Source organism: Doryrhamphus excisus, linkage group LG13, assembly GCF_037039965.1.
Source record: "Doryrhamphus excisus strain RoL-2023G ecotype Guam linkage group LG13, RoL_Dexc_Guam_v1.1, whole genome shotgun sequence".
In the NCBI taxonomy this organism is placed as follows: domain Eukaryota; kingdom Metazoa; phylum Chordata; class Actinopteri; order Syngnathiformes; family Syngnathidae; genus Doryrhamphus; species Doryrhamphus excisus.
This window is the reverse complement of record NC_136369.1, coordinates 17,115,186-17,134,276: the sequence shown is the minus strand read 5'-3', so window position 1 is coordinate 17,134,276 and position 19,091 is coordinate 17,115,186. Positions and strand designations below refer to the sequence as shown.

The 19,091-nt window shown below is 35.9% G+C and overlaps 1 protein-coding gene across 1 annotated transcript in view; it reads right to left on the bottom strand.

The window, feature by feature from the left end:
• hcn4 (hyperpolarization activated cyclic nucleotide-gated potassium channel 4) overlaps positions 1 to 19,091 on the bottom strand; it is a 109,859-nt gene that overhangs the window by 27,657 nt on the left and 63,111 nt on the right. The window contains exons 4-6 of the mRNA XM_058089022.2: positions 16,415 to 16,633; positions 1,168 to 1,314; positions 654 to 894 (exon numbers count right to left, since the gene is read on the bottom strand). Of these exons, the coding sequence (XP_057945005.2) occupies positions 654 to 894; positions 1,168 to 1,314; positions 16,415 to 16,633 (607 nt within the window). The remainder of the gene's footprint in view (positions 1 to 653; positions 895 to 1,167; positions 1,315 to 16,414; positions 16,634 to 19,091) is intronic.

Sequence of the window (19,091 nt, the reverse complement as noted above, 5' to 3'; positions counted from 1 at the left end):
CCATGCTTCCATTCCTCCCACCGGTGCAAGTGGAAAAGACTTAATGATTCACTCATTCATTTTCTACTGCTTATTCTCACGAGGGCCAATGAGAAGTGGCCAGCGCACTTTGTCATTTTTGAGAGCAACACAGTCTGGCGCAGCGCCGCGCACCCACGCTTCCATCCACGCTTTCACCACCAGTCCAAGGTGTACCCCGCCTCTATCCCGAAGACAGCTGGGATAGGCTCCAGCATGAATGAATGAATAGACCAGATGTCTGGCTGCTGAGACAACGCTAAGAGAATTAGCATTTCAGCTATTAACGCTAAAAACATCACATTCATCTTGATTTGTTGGACAACTTCCAACAAAGGGTCAGCACCTACCCATGCAATAAAAACATTTTAATAATCAGATATATGGACTGCATATTTTAATGTCACTGTGACCAGGCAGACCTTCAGATGGGTCTTCCTTAACTTGCACCACAGCGAGATGCGTTTTTACTCATCTGGATTTGTCCTACATTGAAGAGACAGCTTGTGATGTGAATTAAGGGAAAAGTCTTGCATAAACCATGAGGGACAATTTTAAAGGAGGTGACAAGCTCCGCACAAAACGCGCCACTCAAAATGTACTAATATCGAAGAAATCACGGATTTGAGACTTACCGCCGAAATAGGAGCCGTCCGACAGCTTGGTCTCTTTACTGCCTTTGGTTAGGACGCTGACCACGCCGTGTTGGATGAAATACATTTTTTTCCCGATGGTGCCCTCTCTGATGATGTAATCCCCGGGCTGGAACACCTCGAATTTCAACTTGGTGAGCATGGAGGTGACAAAGTTCGGGTCGGCATTGGCGAACAGAGGCATGGACGCCACCAGCTTTCGACAGTTGAAGTTGATTATTTCCTGCAAGAAAATAAATAGAACGGCGTTTGACAAAAAAAAAAAAAATGCAATGACCCGACACATTGCCACACAGGAAGTGATATTAGAGGAAACAATGGCATTTGTTTTTCCTTTCCTGAGATCCTCCATCACTGCTGGTGTAAAGGTAAAATGTCAGCAAATGTGAAGTGAACCGAGGGGAATGCCAAGCAGCGCTCAAGCCATTTTTTTTTTCTCCCAGTGTGCCGCATGCACACCATTATTCAAACAACCGGAAACACTCATTCCCCTTACCTCTCGGAGCGGCTCGTTCAGCTCTCCCAGGATGCTCTCCTCGTCAAACATCTTGCCCTGGTAGCGGTGCTCATAGTAGTCGTGGATTCTTTGCCTCATGTCTGCCGGCAGCTTGTGGAATGACATGTACTGCTCCACTTGCTTGTACTGTGGGGACACACAAAGACAACAACTGGGTCACTTCGAGGCCCAGTGGCACCATTATGCCTCCACGGGCCATGGAGGGAATTATGGAATTGTGGTCAAACGCAGGAAAGGCATTACAATGGTAATGGTAATGGTTTTATTTCATTTGAACATGCATCAGATTACAATTGAATGCATCCCATAATCAGTTCACAGTTCCACATGTCCAAAAGGAGTAGGAAGAAGCAAAGCTTATTAAATCCTACCCCTCCATCTGGTACTTTTACAATCAGTAAATGTTACATTTGTTCACTTCCTGCTTTCCTATTTTTATTTTTATTTTTATTTTTATTTTTATTTTTATTTTTATTTTTATTTTTATTTTTATTTTTATTTTTATTTTTATTTTTATTTTTATTTTTATTTTTATTTTTATTTTTATTTTTATTTTTATTTTTATTTTTATTTTTATAGGTTTGTTAGGTTGTGGATCTCTCTATAACTCTGATATAAACAAACGCTATTCTCCTAAAATGGCGCGGTCCACAATGCAGAGTATCGCAACATTTTGTCTTCAGTACGTGATCTAAGAAACTGGACGATATTTTTGATGCAAAACAATGTTGAATGTTAAACAAAACACTCACTAACCAGGGCGGATGTTAACCAAGGCACCACTGTAGTTGGTTAATTTAGCATAGGGTTTGTATATTGTTGCTGTAGTAAGGTTTTATAGTGGGTAGGTTTTATGTAGTCAAGGTGATATACATATAACGGGGATATAGTAGGTGGAGTAGTAGGTGGAGTTTAGCTTTAGTATTTTTATTTTTATTTTTATTTTTATTTTTATTTTTATTTTTATTTTTATTTTTATTTTTATTTTTATTTTTATTTTTATTTTTATTTTTATTTTTATTTTTATTTTTATTTTTATTTTTATTTTTATTTTTATTTTTATTTAACAATATTTTTGATGCAAAACAATGTTGAACGTTAAACAAAACACTCACTAACTGGGGCAGATGTTAACCAAGGCACCACTGTAGTTGGTTCATTTAGCATAGGGTTTGTATATTGTTGCTGTAGTAAGGTTTTATAGTGCGTAGGGTGGAGTTTAGCTTTGGATGTAGTAGTGGTTGACATCGTGGGCTGAGTATTAGGTGTAAATACAGTGTTTAGTGTCATATTATTATGTCAATAAAGGTTTAAGAAAGCTCTTGCATCGGGTATAAAAAACACCCGGCTGTTCAAAAAGCACAAGATATATCACAGAGTGTGTATATCAAAGAGAAAAGGTGTTGTTAGTCTTTATGCTGTTTGTTAAGAATGAAAGTACAACATGTGTATGCGGCAAGCGGAGATGTACATCAAAGCACACAGAGAGCCCCTCGGGAATAATAACAGGTAGCATCCTTGACCCGCAGCCCAAGAATAACAAAAAAAGAGAGGAAAAAAAAAAAGAAATTAAGCATTCATAGGCTGACGCTGGAGCTACGCTTTGATCATCATATCTGCTGTTGCCAACAATGTCGCCACTGAATGGCTGCATTGACCTCAGATGTTTCTCCTTCACTACGTTATCTGACCTCGCCAAACTGGCCACCAACGTATGGAGGCAGGGATCATCACGAGGACGACAAATGTAGCACAGTAACGTCAACTTGTGGGTGCAAAGCAGTTTTTGGGAAAAAGCATGCATATTAGTTTTATGAATAAAAACAAGGGGAAAAAATGAGGTAACGTCATCTCTGTCACACTTCTCTGTGTTCGTAATCCGCCTTTACGCAACGTGTCATCCACCCTGTTTTCCTTTATGCTCTGCACTCCATCGTGCCAAATTTAGCGGGCTTATTTTGAAGTGACGTCAATGTTTTTAAAAAAACCATCACAGGCAGTGAATGAACGCAAAAGCCAAAACATGTAAGACAAATAAATGCATAACAGACGTACAGGGCAGTTGGGGGGGTGGGGGGTGGTAGGGGTTTCACGATACACCCAACTCATGAGACGAGGCGATGGATGTGATTGGTAATGGTAATGGTTTAATTTTATGCATCAGGTTACAATGAATGCATCACATAATCAAGTCACTGTTCAACAAGGAGTCCAAAAGGAGTAGGAAGAAGCAAAGCTTATTGTATCCTATCCCTCCATCTATTACTTTTACAGTCTTTAACTGTTACATTTGTTCACTTCCTGCCTTCCTGATTTTCATTTTCATTTTCATTTTCATTTTCATTTTCATTTTCATTTTCATTTTCATTCTCATTCTCATTCTCATTCTCATTCTCATTCTCATTCTCATTCTCATTCTCATTCTCATTCTCATTTTTATTTTTATTTTTATTTTTATTTTTATTTTTATTTTTATTTTTATTTTTATTTTTTGTTCTCTAATTTTAATTTTAATTTTAATTTTAATTTTAATTTTAATTTTAATTTTAATTTTAATTTTAATTTTAATTTTAATTTTAATTTTAATTTTAATTTTAATTTTAATTTTAATTTTAATTTTAATTTTGTTCTCGCTTTTTTTATTTTTTTATTTTTTATTTTTTATTTATTTTTATTTTTATTTTTATTTTTATTTTTATTTTTATTTTTATTTTTATTTTTATTTTTATTTTTATTTTTATTTTTATTTTTATTTTTATTTTTATTTTTATTTTTATTTTTATTTTTATTTTTATTTTTATTTTTGCCCTCGCCCTCGCCCTCGCCCTATGAGCTGAGGCACTGATGGGCTGATCATCACCTCCATGACAAGAAATGATCTTATTGGTGCACAGCTGCCATTACACTGCTCTGCCGTTCCACTTGGACTAATCCATGGTTGGGATCGGAACATTCTACATAGGCTAGCATAGTACGCTTATATACAATATATACTGTTTACTCCTCTTTTTTTTCTTATTGTTCCTTTGTTCCCATTTTCTCTTGTGTAGATCTCCATGCAGATGCTGTTTGTTTTTTTTTTTTGCCTTTTTTGGCCAAAAAAGACATGAATAATTCATTCCCTGAGAGAGATGTCAGGCACTTGATTATACTTTCTAAACATTTATTTTCCACCACTTTCTTTTTTTTTTTAACCTTGCACAGTGTGGTCAAAAGTTGAAAAAAAAAAACATAATACGACCCTAATAAAGTACTGATAGGATGACTTTGTTCTGAATTGATGCACACATGTCAGTACTGTATGTGTATTCGCTTTAGTACTGCATTAAGTGTTGCCAGCAGTGGTGGTTTTAAGTATGTTGCTTATATTGTTTATTATTATATTGTTTATTTTTGTGTATTTTGTACTGCTTAACTGATGCTGTACTCTTGCTGCTGTGCAATGCAAATTTCCCCACTGAGGGACGAATAAAGGCATTTCTTATCTTATCTCTTATCTCTTATGGGTCTAGGTTTGAATGAGCTCACAATAGACACAATACTCCCTAGCACGGGCTAACGTTGCGGCAGTAACCACACAACTCTGAACCCTCAATATCACTTTGTGGCACCTGAAAACATTTACAACCACAATCAATATGAACACAATAATAATGTCCATAACGGTCATGACATGACATTGATGAGACAATAAAAAAACAATAAGGAACTCTCCCTGGGCTAACTAGTGTGAGTCTACATTGTCTATTATGTCTTATTTATGTCAATACTGTTTGTATAAGTTTGAAATTAATTAAGAATGTATTTATGTCTTATTTATGTCAATATTGAAGTTACTGTAGTATCAAAAAAGTTTTAAATTAATTTTAGAATGCATTGATGTCTTATTTATGTCAATATTGAAGTCACTGTAATATTAAAAAAAGTTTGAAATTAATTTTAGAATGTATTTATGTCTTATTTATGTCAATATTAAAGTTACTGTAGTATTAAAAAAGTTTGAAATTAATTTTAGAATGCATTTATGTCTTATTTATGTCAATATTGAAGTTACTGTAGTATCAGAAAAGTTTTAAATTAATTTTAGAATGCATTGATGTCTTATTTATGTCAATATTGAAGTTACTGTAATATTAAAAAAAGTTTGAAATTAATTTAAGAATGCATTAATGTCTTATTTATGTCAATATTGAAGTTACTGTAGTATCAAAAAAGTTTTAAATTAATTTTAGAATGCATTGATGTCTTATTTATGTCAATATTGAAGTTACTGTAGTATTAAAAAAGTTTGGAATTAATGTAAGAATGTATTTATGTCTTATTTATGTCAATATTGAAGTTACTGTAGTATCAAAAAAGTTTTAAATTAATTTTAGAATGTATTTATGTATGTCTTATTTATGTCAATATTAAAGTTACTGTAGTATTAAAAAAGTTTGAAATTAATTTTAGAATGCATTTATGTCTTATTTATGTCAATATTGAAGTTACTGTAGTATTAAAAAAAGTTTGAAATTAATTTTAGAATGTATTTTGTTCTATATAATTTAAATTTAAATTTAAATTTAAATTTGCATGTTTTTTTGCATGGAAGTTTTTAAATTTAAATTTAAATTTAAATTAGCATGTTTTTTTGCATGGAAGTTTCTCCCAGGGCTAACTAGTGTGAGTCTACATTGTCTATTATGTCTTACTGTAGTTACTGTAGTATTAAATTAATTTTAGAATGTATTTAGTTCTATATAATTTAAATAAAAATTTAAATTTAAATTATATAGAACTAAATACATTCTATAAAATTAAAATTAAAATTAAAATTAAAATTAAAATTAAAATTAAAATTAAAATTAAAATTAAAATTAAAATTAAAATTAAAATTAAAATTAAAATTAAAATTTTTGCATGTTTTTATACATGGAAGTTTTTATGTTTTTATTACAAGGAAGTCGAGGTGAGGGAGAAGTGTGTTCAAACTCTGCCTTCTTGGGTCTTTTGGTCTAAGGCCGGGTTGCATTGTGGGGGTATTTTTACAGCTTTCAGACCTAAATTGATCAACTATGTTGCTCATTTCTGAACACAAATCTGTACGTATGAGTTGTGTTATGAAACCAACTGGTGATCGAGGGTGCTCACCCCGGGTGTCAGTGAACTGTTTAACTGGTGATTAAGGGTGCAGACAAGTCCGAACATCCGTAATAACCACCTTTCTTCCTTCACTTAAAGTCGTCTTTGCGTTATCGGTAAATACACCCCCATCCCAGCTATAATTGGATCATTGATGCTGTATGCTTCAGTTTGTCTCCTGTCTGAGATGACGCAGGCATACATAATGTTGTGTCCGCGCCCTACTGCGGCATTAATGTAAGGGAGGGGGGGCTCTCTCGAGCCTCTTCAGCCACAAATGCTGAGCTTGAGGCCTCTTATTAACAATTCCCCAAAGAGCCATGTTTAATTGCTATGTGTTAATTAGAGATTCAAACAGAAGAGGGGCAGTTAGCAGCAGAGGAAGAAGCTAACGTCCAATTCCTTGTGAAGCCACTCGGGACCGGCATGCCACAACACGCCACTTCATAAACAGAACCTCTTTGACGTGCAACTAACTGTAACGTGCAATACGCGCTCGAGTCCAGATGACGGAAAAAAAAAACAAAAAAAAAAACGAGGGGCGAAAAGTTCAAGCATCAGCAAGCGTCCATATGAGTAACAAGTCACAAATGAGGGAGATTATCTCCTCTCTCTGCAGTCCCCCCCACCCCCCCATTCACATTTCCATTTCCATACACAACCCCAGATGAAGATAAGCGGAATCTCAGGCGAGCTGGAGTGGCAGGCGCTACCCTGAATGTGCAGTCACTAGCGCAGCCATTTTGTGCCCTCAATCTGAACAGATATAATTCTTTTTGTGCGATAATGCCCGCGACAGGATTCTCTCTGAGGGGGAATTGGGCACGTTTCCTAAACCATTTCTAGCTCATAATGGTCGATGATGTAGGAGAAGCAGTGCTGTTTTTTATATGAACTATCTGAGATGGAATATCTATTTTACGATGTCATGGTACGGCACTGATGGGCAGATTTCATCATAAGCTAAAATGATATTGCAGGCGTCATCAACAGGCCACCCCCCCCCGTCCCCCCTTACCAAAATAATAACATTTCAGTCTAATGGACAAGTGCTCATACAGACATACAATTTTTTTTTTTAATTTTTGTGGCCTTTCATGACATATCAGCTGTAAATTGTAGTGTTCTATATTTAATTTTGACATTTTTAACAGTCGGAATTTTTTTGTGTGTGGCACAACAAACTCATTCAATCCCATCAAAAGAAAGATTAGACTCTCATTTTTCATCAGAAAAAAAAAGTTTGTTTCTATCTTTTTCCGTTCATTAGTAATCAGCAGTAGAACATAAGTAAGTTTCAGGTAAATATCCGTTCCCAACAAAAAAAAGAGAAAATAGGCTTTTTTGTGAAAAGATACATTCATTCATTTTCTACCGCTTATCCTCATGAGGGTCGCGGGGATGCTGGAGCCTGTCCCAGCTGTCTTCAGGCGAGAGGCGGGGTACACCCTGGACTGGTCGCCAGCCAATCACAGGGCACATATAGACAAACAACCATTCACACTCACATTCATACCTATGGACAATTTGGAGTCTCCAATTAACCTAGCATGTTTTTGGAATGTGGGAGGAAACCGGAGTACCCGGGGCAAACTCACACATGCACGGGGAGAACATGCAAACTCCACACAGAGATGACCGAGGGTGGAATTGAACCCTGGTCTCCTAGCTGTGAGTCTGCGTGCTAACCACTCGATCGCCGTGCTGCCCTTTTGACATTTTTAATTTTTAATTTTTGTAATTTTTTTTGTGTGTGGCACAACAAACTCATTCAATCCCCAAAAGTACCGGCCATTTTTAGTCAAGTTGACTGATTTTTTTCAAGGCACACGGAATATTGTGTTCTTGGTCTATATATACGTGGTGTACATCAAAAGAAAGATTAGACTCTCATATTTCATCAGAAAAAAAAGTTTGTTTCTATCTTTTTCCGTTCATTAGTAATCAGCAATAGAACTTAAGTAAGTTTCAGGTAAATATCAGTTCCCAACAAAAAAAGGAAGGGAAAAAAGAGGCTTTTTTTGTGAAAAGATACATTCATTCATTCATTTTCTACTGCTTATCCTCACGAGGGTTTCGGGGGTGCTGGAGCCTATCCCAACTGTCTTCGGGCGAGAGGCAGGGTACACCCTGGACTGGTGGCCAGCCAATCACAGGGCACATATAGACAAACAACCATTCACACTCACATTCATACCTATGGACAATTTGGAGTCGCTAATTAACCTAGCATGTTTTTGGAATGTGGGAGGAAACCGGAGTACTCGGGGAAAACCCACGCATGCACGGGGAGAACATAAGAGATGGCCGAGGGTGGAATTGAATCCTGGTCTCCTAGCTGTGAGGTCTGCATGCTAACCACTCGACCAACATGCAGTCGTGAAAAGATACATTTCCAGCATAACTTGAACTTTAACACAAATGGAACGTATAAACACAGAAAAGGGTTTGCTTCCCATCAAAATAACAATTTATTGCCTTAAAATTTCGATACAATACGTAAACTTCTGCATGCTACACTCCTCCACACTCTCTCACTTCCGAGCTCTTATCAAATGCCCTTCTGCCACCTTGTGGCTGTTTTTAGGGTTTAAAAAAAGTACCGTATTTTCTGGATTATAAGTCACACATTTTTTCATAGGTTGGCTGTTCCTGCCACTTATACTCCAGAGCGACTTATAAATGAAAAAAAGTGTTTATGTTTCATAAACACTGGACACCTTTTTCTGTTCATGTTTATTTTTTAGTGTAGGTGAATAACTAATACTATGTATGTTTTTTTCTACCTAATTATGCATTTTTGGCCTTGTGCAACTTATACTCCGGAGCGACTTATAGTCCAGAAAATACAGTATATATTTTCTATATATATATATTTATATATATATATTACCAAATATGGTTCTTTTCCCCAGAAAATATACTGAGATGATGCATGACAACTTGACCTCTCAATACTGGGAAAAAAAAAAACTGCATGTATAAAAGAGCAGCTATTATGGAATCCTTATGGAAATCATACTAAAGCGACGTTGATGACTCCATGGAATAATCTATTCCAGGCTCCATTATAAAAAAAAAAAAGTTGCATCATCATAAAAGATGCAAGAACAATATTCACTTCCAGTCCAAATCACACCTCAGGTACTTAAATTGTAGTCAAGTCACGTTGAATTGCCTCACCAGGAAATCGTGTGTTCTTCTCATGACCTCTATTTAACCTCTATAAATGAGCTACTTCTAAATAAAAACACAGAATGTCACATTCTCTTTGCGAGATGTGTAAAGGTTAGGTTGAAATTTTGATGAGAAATGATCATTATTCTAAAAAAAAAAAAAAAAAAAAGTCTATGAAGGAATCTTTACACATGGGTAAGAGGAGTGAGTGAGTGAGTGAGTGAGGGTGGAAAAAAAAAGGTCTTCTCTCAAAGATGGTGAAAATTATCATCAGAAAGCCGGGGTATAATCTTTCCTGAATAGAATTCTATTACAATATGGCACCATGAGATAAATGCCCGGGCTGTCAGAAGCTAGCAAGCCGGCTTAAATGAGCTCTTAAATGGGAATCAGGCAGCCTGTTAACTGTTACACAAAGTAGAGAGCCCGGCAATCACGCTAAATACTAAAGGGGTTGAAGTGTGGGCCCCCACTGAGATGAAAAATAGCTTTATTAGCTTCAATTTCACCCGGCTAAAAATACACGCCGCTTGCCAATCCTAGACTGCGGAGGATCGGAAAAACACACAATAAAGCTGTTTATGACACAGTTAAAGGTAAATTGAAGAGCACTTGCTTGCAAACTGTCATTTTTCTGTATGGATGTGGCGTTCAAGGGAACCGGAAATATCATATTTTATGTTATGTTTGGAATCTTCTGTTCCGGAGTCAAACTGTAGCAATAATAAAAAGTCTTGAGAAAGTGTACAGAACAGGAGTCTAATCCTTTTGGTAGCATCCATGTTTATATAATCACTGAACATAATAATCTGTGTGCCTTGAAAGATCAGTCAAAATCGTCTAAAATGGTCGGTACTAAAAGTGGTTGTCTTTTGAAAAAACTGCCAACATTTTGACATCCAAGCCAGGTTCCAACTAAGAGTGCATCAACAGAAGACCCCCCCCCCCCCAAAAAAAATAGACCGTCTACCACACAAACCACTAAGAATGCTGCGAGTCAGCAATCCAAAGTAATCCGAATGAAAAGACAGGAAGGAAAATAATCCCTCATGTTCCCACAGTGGGGAAATTCACAATGATGATGCAGCATCGGGTTCGACTCCGGGCTTCGGTATCGAACCGGCCATCTTCCAATTACCGGCCACTCTAACCTCTCAGCCGCAGCGCCGTTTAAAAACACAGGACAACATAAAGTGCATTCACTTTGAATATGATTTCAATGATATTAGCATATGTTTAAACATTGACGTTAATGTTGAAAGCGTAAAGTAAGGGCTCTCCTACCAGTAGCTCACCAAAGGGTCAAATAATATTTACTTCAACTCTAAGAATATATGAGCAATGCAGAAATAGCCCAGCTCTCCTTTCTATTTGTCAAACTACTGGAAATTATGGTGATACTACTATTGACTATATAAATACTGTGCCACTTCTGAGCCAATGAAAAAACGGTAGCTCTTTCTTTGGCAGAAGCTATCAGAGCAACTCATTGAAAATCATAGGAGGTAATTATTTATAAGAGTAGTCTGAAACTAAATTCATCATACAGCCACTTAACACTCCAAAAGTATACCTCAAGTATACCAAACGTTTACTAACACAAATTTAAAATAAAAAAGACGCATTTAAGTTTTCCGTAAGGCATTGCATCAGAGCAACCCATTGAAAATTACAGGAGGTCATTATATATAAGAGTAGTCTGACACTAAATTCATCATACAGCGACTTAACATTCCAAAAGTATACCTCGAGTATACCAAACATTTACTAACACAAATTTAAAATAAAAAAGACACATTTACGTTTTCCGTAAGGCATTGCTTCAGAGCACCCATTGAAAATCATAGGTCATTTATATATAAGAGTAGTCCGACACTAAATTCATCATACAGCCACTTAACACTCCAAAAGTATACCTCAAGTATACCAAACATTTACTAACATGAATTTAAAATAAAAACAGACACATTTAAGTTTTCTGTAAGGCATTGCATCAGAGCAACCCATTGAAAATCATAGGAGGTCATTATATATAAGAGTAGTCCGACACTAAATTCATCATACGGCCACTTAACACTCCAAAAGTATACCTCGAGTATACCAAACATTTACTAAAATAAATTTAAAATAAAAAAGACACATTTAAGTTTTCCGTAAGGAAGGGGTCTCAAACATGTGGCCCGCGGGCCAAATGTAGCCTGCAGGAAACCAATTTGAGGCCACCGCCTTGATATGAAAGTTTAATGTTAGTGCGTCCCGCGCAAGTTTGATATGGATGCTGTATGGTATCATGTACCCAGAAAAAAATATTACGATTAATGTTCATGTTAAAGGTTAAATAACTGTTAGTAGTTATCCTCCCTATCCGTGTGGAAGTGGTAAGTTTTTGGCTTTTTAAGTTTAAAGGAAATAACTTGGAGGCTACTGTTTCGGTCGCTAGCTCTCTTGTTTGCGAGTTAGCATGTGTCACAAGACCCTGCAGTTGCGCAATATGTTGTAAATAAAAACAGTATAAATGTGACTATAATTGTGTATTGAGACCCCTGCCGTAAGGCATTGCATCAGAGCACCCATTGAAAATCATAGGAGGTCATTATATATATAAGACTAGTCCAACACTAAATTCATCATACAGCCGCTTAACACTCCAAAAGTATACCTCAAGTATACCAAATGTTTACTAACATTAATTTAAAATTAAAAAAAGACATTTAAGTTTTCCGTAAGGCATTGCATCTGAGCAACACATTCATTGGGGGCTGCAATGACGTCAGTCTCCCTCTGGGCTCTGTGCTATAGACTGGACTCTGAAACAGGTTATTTCTATTTCCATTATTTCCTATGAGAATATTTCCTTCTAAAGCCAAACAAATTGGACATGAATCATCAAGCGGATTGTGTGTATTTTTATCTGTTTGACCTTGGCTGAACATTTTGAGCGCTTCCAGTTTTAACATGTGTTTAGTTTATCGGCGCCAATAAAAACCTTCACATTATCACGACATGCTACTATAAGTTCATCACCTTGGCGGCACCGAGGTTGTTAAAGGCGTCTTCCCCTTAAGTACACGGCCTCCCTCTAATGCCGCCGCCTCTGATATGGTGGTAAAGATGCATTTATGCGGTGTTCTGCAGAATTAAGAGCTTCTCTGCGCTCACCCTGAGCCTGACTTTGTGAGTTCATTAACATGCATTAACAGCCTTTGACAGGACAAATTTATAAGGGCTCACGCCCTATTATGGAAAGTGGCCGCCATATAATATGCAAAGTTACAGGAGTGAAAGCATCAATGACGCTTAAGAATGTTGTTTTTTATTTTAACAGTGTTTCTTGATGATGTGATGCAGGCCGTAGTGCTTTAGTTGATGCAATTTTAATGTCAACTAACGCTCATAATTAAGTAAGCGGCAGTAATTTAATAATAACATCGTCATTATTGCTATATTTTAGCGTGTGTTTGTACAAAAAGCTGAAAGGCATCAGTTTGATGTTTTTCCCACAGCACAGCTGATGCAATAGAGCGCCACGGCGAGCTTTAAATGTGCTCTGTGATGCTACAGTTTGTGTGTTGTTGTGTGCATCTTGCGGGCGTATTCACCTCCAAGATGGCCTTGTCCACACAACAACAACATCAACAACAACAACAACAGCAACATGTGACCTCTTTATGCAGCCCTCAAGCCATGTCAAAAACAACCACCTGTCCTCCTGGAATCGCTGTGGAAAAAACAGAATACTCCGGCCACTTACTTGTTACACGGTGGGTGGAAAAAAAATAGTAAGACCACCCCGAGAGCGCACAAAAAGACAAATTGGAGACTCCATCATCTTAAAATGTAATTGCATTTTTGCTGGAATAATCTGTCTGCAGGCTATGAGAGAGGAAAGGAGAGGTTTTTAGTCAGTGAGGGGATTCCTGAAGCACTTCAGGTAAAGGGCGATGCCTGTTAAAGGTGGCTGAATGGATGCGGAGACATGATGGATTCTGTTGACTATAACAGGCCTACAGTGGCCTGCAAAAGGACTGGAAAAAAGGACTGGAACAGTCAGGTCAATTTCCTTTTGACATCATGAAAATCAATATGAGACCAGAGGACAACATTTCAGGTTTGTTCATGTGGATCTGGATTGGACGCATGACTTAGAAGATAGCATCTTTGGTTTAGTACAGATTTTTTTACATAAGAAAAAGTATTGGAACAATATCGGGTTGGGCATTGAGCATTGATAGGAACCGAAACTAACATTTCGATTCTCCCAGAATTTATTTATTTTTTATTCCAAAATGTTATACATTCCTTATGATAGATTGATGGATGGATAGACTTCCTTTATTGTCATTTCTCAAAAATACAGCAGTGAAATTGCCAATGAAATGTCGTTACCTGGCTCTCGTTTAATACCAGAGACAAAATAAGATAAATAATAATAATAACAATAACAATAACAATAACAATAACAACAATAATAATAATAATAATAATAATAATAATAATAATAATAATAATAATAACAATAACAATAACAATAACAATAACAATAACAATAATAATAATAATAATAATAATAATAATAATAATAATAATAATAATAATGTTATTATTATTATTATTATCATTGTTGTTATTATTATATAATTATTATAATAATTATTATATATTATAATATATAATATATAATAATAATAATAATAATAATAATAATAATAATAATAATAATAATAATAATAGTAATAATAATAATAATAATAATAATAATAATAATAATAATAATAATAATAATAATAATAATAATATTATTATTATTATTATTATTATTATTATTATTATTATTATTATGTGGAGAATAAATAGATGACACCAAATATGAGCAACAATGTACAGCATAAACAGTAAATTGCACAAATAATTTAAATAATTTTGAATAATATAATATAATATAATATAATATAACATAACATAACATAACATAACATAACATAACATAACATAACATAACATAATATAATATAATATAATATAATATAATGCAATATATATGCAATGCAATGTAATGTAATGTAATGTAATGTAATGTAATGTAATGTAATGTAATGTAATGTAATGTAATGTAATGTAATGTAATATAATATAATATAATAATATGCAAATCAGGTTTGCAGTTTCTGTGCAATCCTGCTAAGTAACAAACATAAGAAGACTAATACTGACTTATGATTCCACCGCTGTAGCGGTGTTACTCAGCCCAACACGTTGAGGTGTTTCATTTATCCACTTTGAACTCCCTCCCAGTAACATATACGGTACATTACATCATCTAAGCTCTTTCGCTGGCTCTCATCCCCTCCTTTATGCTCTCTTCTCCTCTCTTCTCTCCAGTGCTCCACTCTATGGAGGTCACTCCTCTCCTGTCTCCATCGTGTCACATACGCTCAGCAGTGTGCCACTCAGGCAGCTCGGCTCATTATCGCCCACACTGGGCCCTTAGAGGTGACGGGCGGGCGACGCCTGTGGATGCCAGCCCAGACCTTCATGAGCCAGCTGTCGGGGCTTTCCTTTTCCCCTCAAGTGGGGAGGAGGCTGGGGTTCCTCTTTGCGGGGGCTCGCCCGGAATAAAAGATAACGGCTGCTTGGAAGTGCTTCTTTTGAGTGACGCTGCTTCTTACGTCCTGATTGCCCTTGATTGTCCTTGACTTGATTGCTTCAGCACTTGCTTCACTAGTTTTTTTTGTATTCTACTTCTTTATTATAGCTTGGAATTCAAGGATTTTTGGCCATATTCCATTCCCTGCATATGCACAGTATATTTAAGTTATAAAAGTTAATGTATTGTATTTTATTTACATGATTATACTGTGTGGCTGCACGGTGCTCGAGTGGTTATGGAATGTCATACAACTTCATGTCAAATAATCTGCAATATCCATTTAACACAGCAAGCAAGCCAGCAAATTCAACAAGTTCAACAAGTTCTCCGAGCTCACGATCTCATTTAACATCACTGTTCTTCTAAGGCGCCCTCTTGTGGCTGTCGACGGCAACGTTCACTTCTTTGTTCATGAGTCAGCATGAATTAACATTTAAATATATGTTAAATTGGGGCTGCAAGGCCTTTACAGCTAGGAGACCGAAGTTCAATTCCACCCTCGGCCATCTGTGTGGAGTTTGCATGTTCTCCCCGTGGGTTTTCTCCGGGTACTCCGGTTTCCTCCCACATTCCAAAAACATGCTAGGTTAATTGGCGACTCCGAATTGACCATAGGTATGAATGTGAGTGTGAATGGTTGTTTGTCTAGACAGCTGGGATAGGCTCCAGCAACCCTCTCAGATGATGCATTATTTTGTGTAATGTAACTCCTGAATCGCTGCACACAAATGGGTGAACATTTGTCAAATAATAATATTTAATAATAATTTATATTTGTATTTAATAATAATAATATTTAATAATAATTTAATAATTTATAATAAATAATAATATTTGGCGACTTCCATGTACCAAATAAACATTGACCTTCTCCTTTTGTGTGAACATTTGTCAAATAATAATAATAAATAATAATATTTAATAATAATTTGTATTGGTATATACGTAATAATAATAATATTTAATAATATTTTAATGATAATAAATAATATTTATTATTTATAGTAAATAATAATATTTGGCGACTTCCATGTACCACTCATAAACCAAATAAACACTGACCTTCTCCTTTTGTGTGAACGTTTGTCAAATAATAATAAATAATAATATTGAATAATAATTTGTATTTAATAATAAATAATATTTAATAATATTTTAATAATAATAAATAATATTTATATAATTTAATATATTTTTATTTAAATAATATTTATTATAATTATAATAAATAATAATATTATTTTCCATGTACCACTCATAAACCAAATAAACACTGACCTTCTCCTGGTACTGCCGCCGCGAGGAGTCCAGAGACTGGATGAGGGCGGTGGCGTGGCCCACAAACATGGCGTAGCAGGTTGCGCCCACGATCATGCTGAGGATGGTCAGCCACACGTCGGTCATGCCCACCGGGGGGTACATGCCATAGCCAATGCACAGCATATGGCTCATGGCTTTGAACAGAGCGTACGAGTACTGCTGTCCCCACGTGTCGTTCTGCGGAGGGGAAAAAGAAGAAGATGAATTCCGTCGTCTCAAAGGCACTTTGAAAAGTATCGCAATGGACCTTAAGAGAGGAAAGCAATGGCAGATGTCCACTTCAGGAAGCTGGCAAGGTCTGAAGTCTCAGTACGCAAACGCAGCCAGTGAGCAGACATTTTGAGTCCGAGCCCGAAAAATGGAGGCCTGAGAACAGGCGGATGTGTCGTGACACACAGGAGAGGCTTGCGTGCGTTAGCGGGAAAGTAGGTCAGCCATTTAGAAAGATGCGATTTCTCGCCGAGTTTTCTCATTTGTAGATAAATGGCCCCCACCTCTTTTTTCTTCCCCCCCTTTAGATCCCATAGTGGTAGTTCATGGCCAATCAATACAAAGTCTCTCCTGGGGGTTGACATGTCCAAATTGCTTTCAAACTAATTTCCACAGCGGAAAAAAAAGCTTGAAAGATAGCCATTTTATTAGCGTCCCTCCTGAAAAAAGGTAAGGAGCGATGACCCAAAGCGATAATGGCGCCACCACTGTAAAAGGAACCCCAAAAAAGGCATTTAATGAGGAGTGAACCAACTATGTGTCAATTAATGCAAAGCGGCAGGTAATGGAGGACAAAAGACCAGGAGCCCTCCATTAGTACCTGCGAGAGCCTGCAATGAAAACCGGAAGATATATTTGTTATTCCGTCACAGTGAGAAGCATTCTTTTAGTTAATGCAATTAATTAGACAGCATTTAGTGTGTGGAACAAAACAAAGTGCAGCCGGATGAGAGGCTTTGTTTACTCTCACAGGATTTAAAGTGCGTGTTTTCAGAGCTCAGCTCACGGCCATCTGACGGAGTGAAGAAGAAAGGGGGGTGTGGGGAGGGGGGGCTAAGTTCTTTTCATGTTGCTAAAGAAGATACAAATATTGGAAAGAAAATATTAGAAACCGTTAGTGCGGATCCTTAATACAAGTTGTAGTCTTGCCCAGTGCCGTCATTAGGCCTATTTTAGGGGGGCTTTCTATTGAGAATTTTTGAGAATTTTTGCTAATGTGAACAGAATAAAGTTGGAAATTTTTCAAGAAATCAAGAAATAGAATTTTTGAGAATTTTTGAGAATTTTTGAGAATTTTTGAGAATTTTTTGAGAATTTTTGAGAATTGTTGAGGATTTTTGAGAATTTGTGAGAATTTTTGCTAATGTTAACAGAATAAAGTTTGACATTTTTCAAGAAATCAAGAAAATTAATTTTTGAGAATTTTTGAGAATTTATGAGAATTTTTGAGAATTTTTGAGAATTTTTGAGAATTTTTGAGAATTTTTGAGAATTTTTGCTAATGTTAACAGAATAAAGTTGGACTTTTTCAATAAATCATAAATGTAATTTTTGAGAATTTTTGAGAATTTTTCCTAATGTTAACAGAATAAAGTTGGAATTTTTCAAGCAATCAAGAAATAGAATTTTTGAGAATTTTTGAGAATTTTTGAGAATTGTTGAGGATTTTTGAGAATTTTTGAGAATTTTTGCTAATGTTAACAGAATAAAGTTTGACATTTTTCAAGAAATCAAGAAAATTAATTTTTGATAATTTTTGATAATTTTTGATAATTTTTGATAATTTTTGATAATTTTTGATAATTTTTGATAATTTTTGATAATTTTTGATAATTTTTGATAATTTTTGATAATTTTTGATAATTTTTGATAATGTTAACAGAATAAAGTTGGACATTTTTCAAGAAAGCAACAAATTGAATCATTTGAGGGGCATTCGGAAAAGCTCCAGAAAACAAGACATGGATTTTGTACAAAAAAAAAACAAAACATGGAATGGCTGATTCATAATCTGTAATATAAAACCACTAAAAATTGACCCACGACCCATTTTGGTTGTCGAGTCTGATTTAAAAAGCTCTATGTTAAAATATAAAATGTAATTTTCAGACTAAAACACAAGGACAGCCATCAGCCATATCAGTCATAATTCATGCAATAATGATGAGCCGCAGTTGACATGCCTATAGCTTAGCCTGAGGTGACTCCCAATAATAATAATAATATGTGCAATTTAACAAGACACATATTGAACTGCTGGCGTAATTCATCTCTTTAGACAAGCGGATGAGAGTGAGTCATTTTTGGTCACATTTTAGTTCATTTGAATATTTTTTTTTCTCTGAGCCGAGGTGTCTCGGAGTCAAAAGGCCGCGGGTGTGATTCCCGCCACTTTCACCAGATGGGTCCCAGAGCTGCTGCACCTGCACGCGCCTTCCCCCTGCGCAGACAGGTATATCGGAGGCTAAAATTAAAACATCTCAAGGGACGGCGGTTTGCAACATCTGTCGTTTCTCGTGATGGAAGGCGAGGCGTACGAAACAAGCGAGAGCTTCGGCATGTCAGTGAGGCACTGAGGCGTGATGAACCAAATACATCATACCTTGAGCGATGTAACTACTCATGTGACATCTGTTCTGGCACG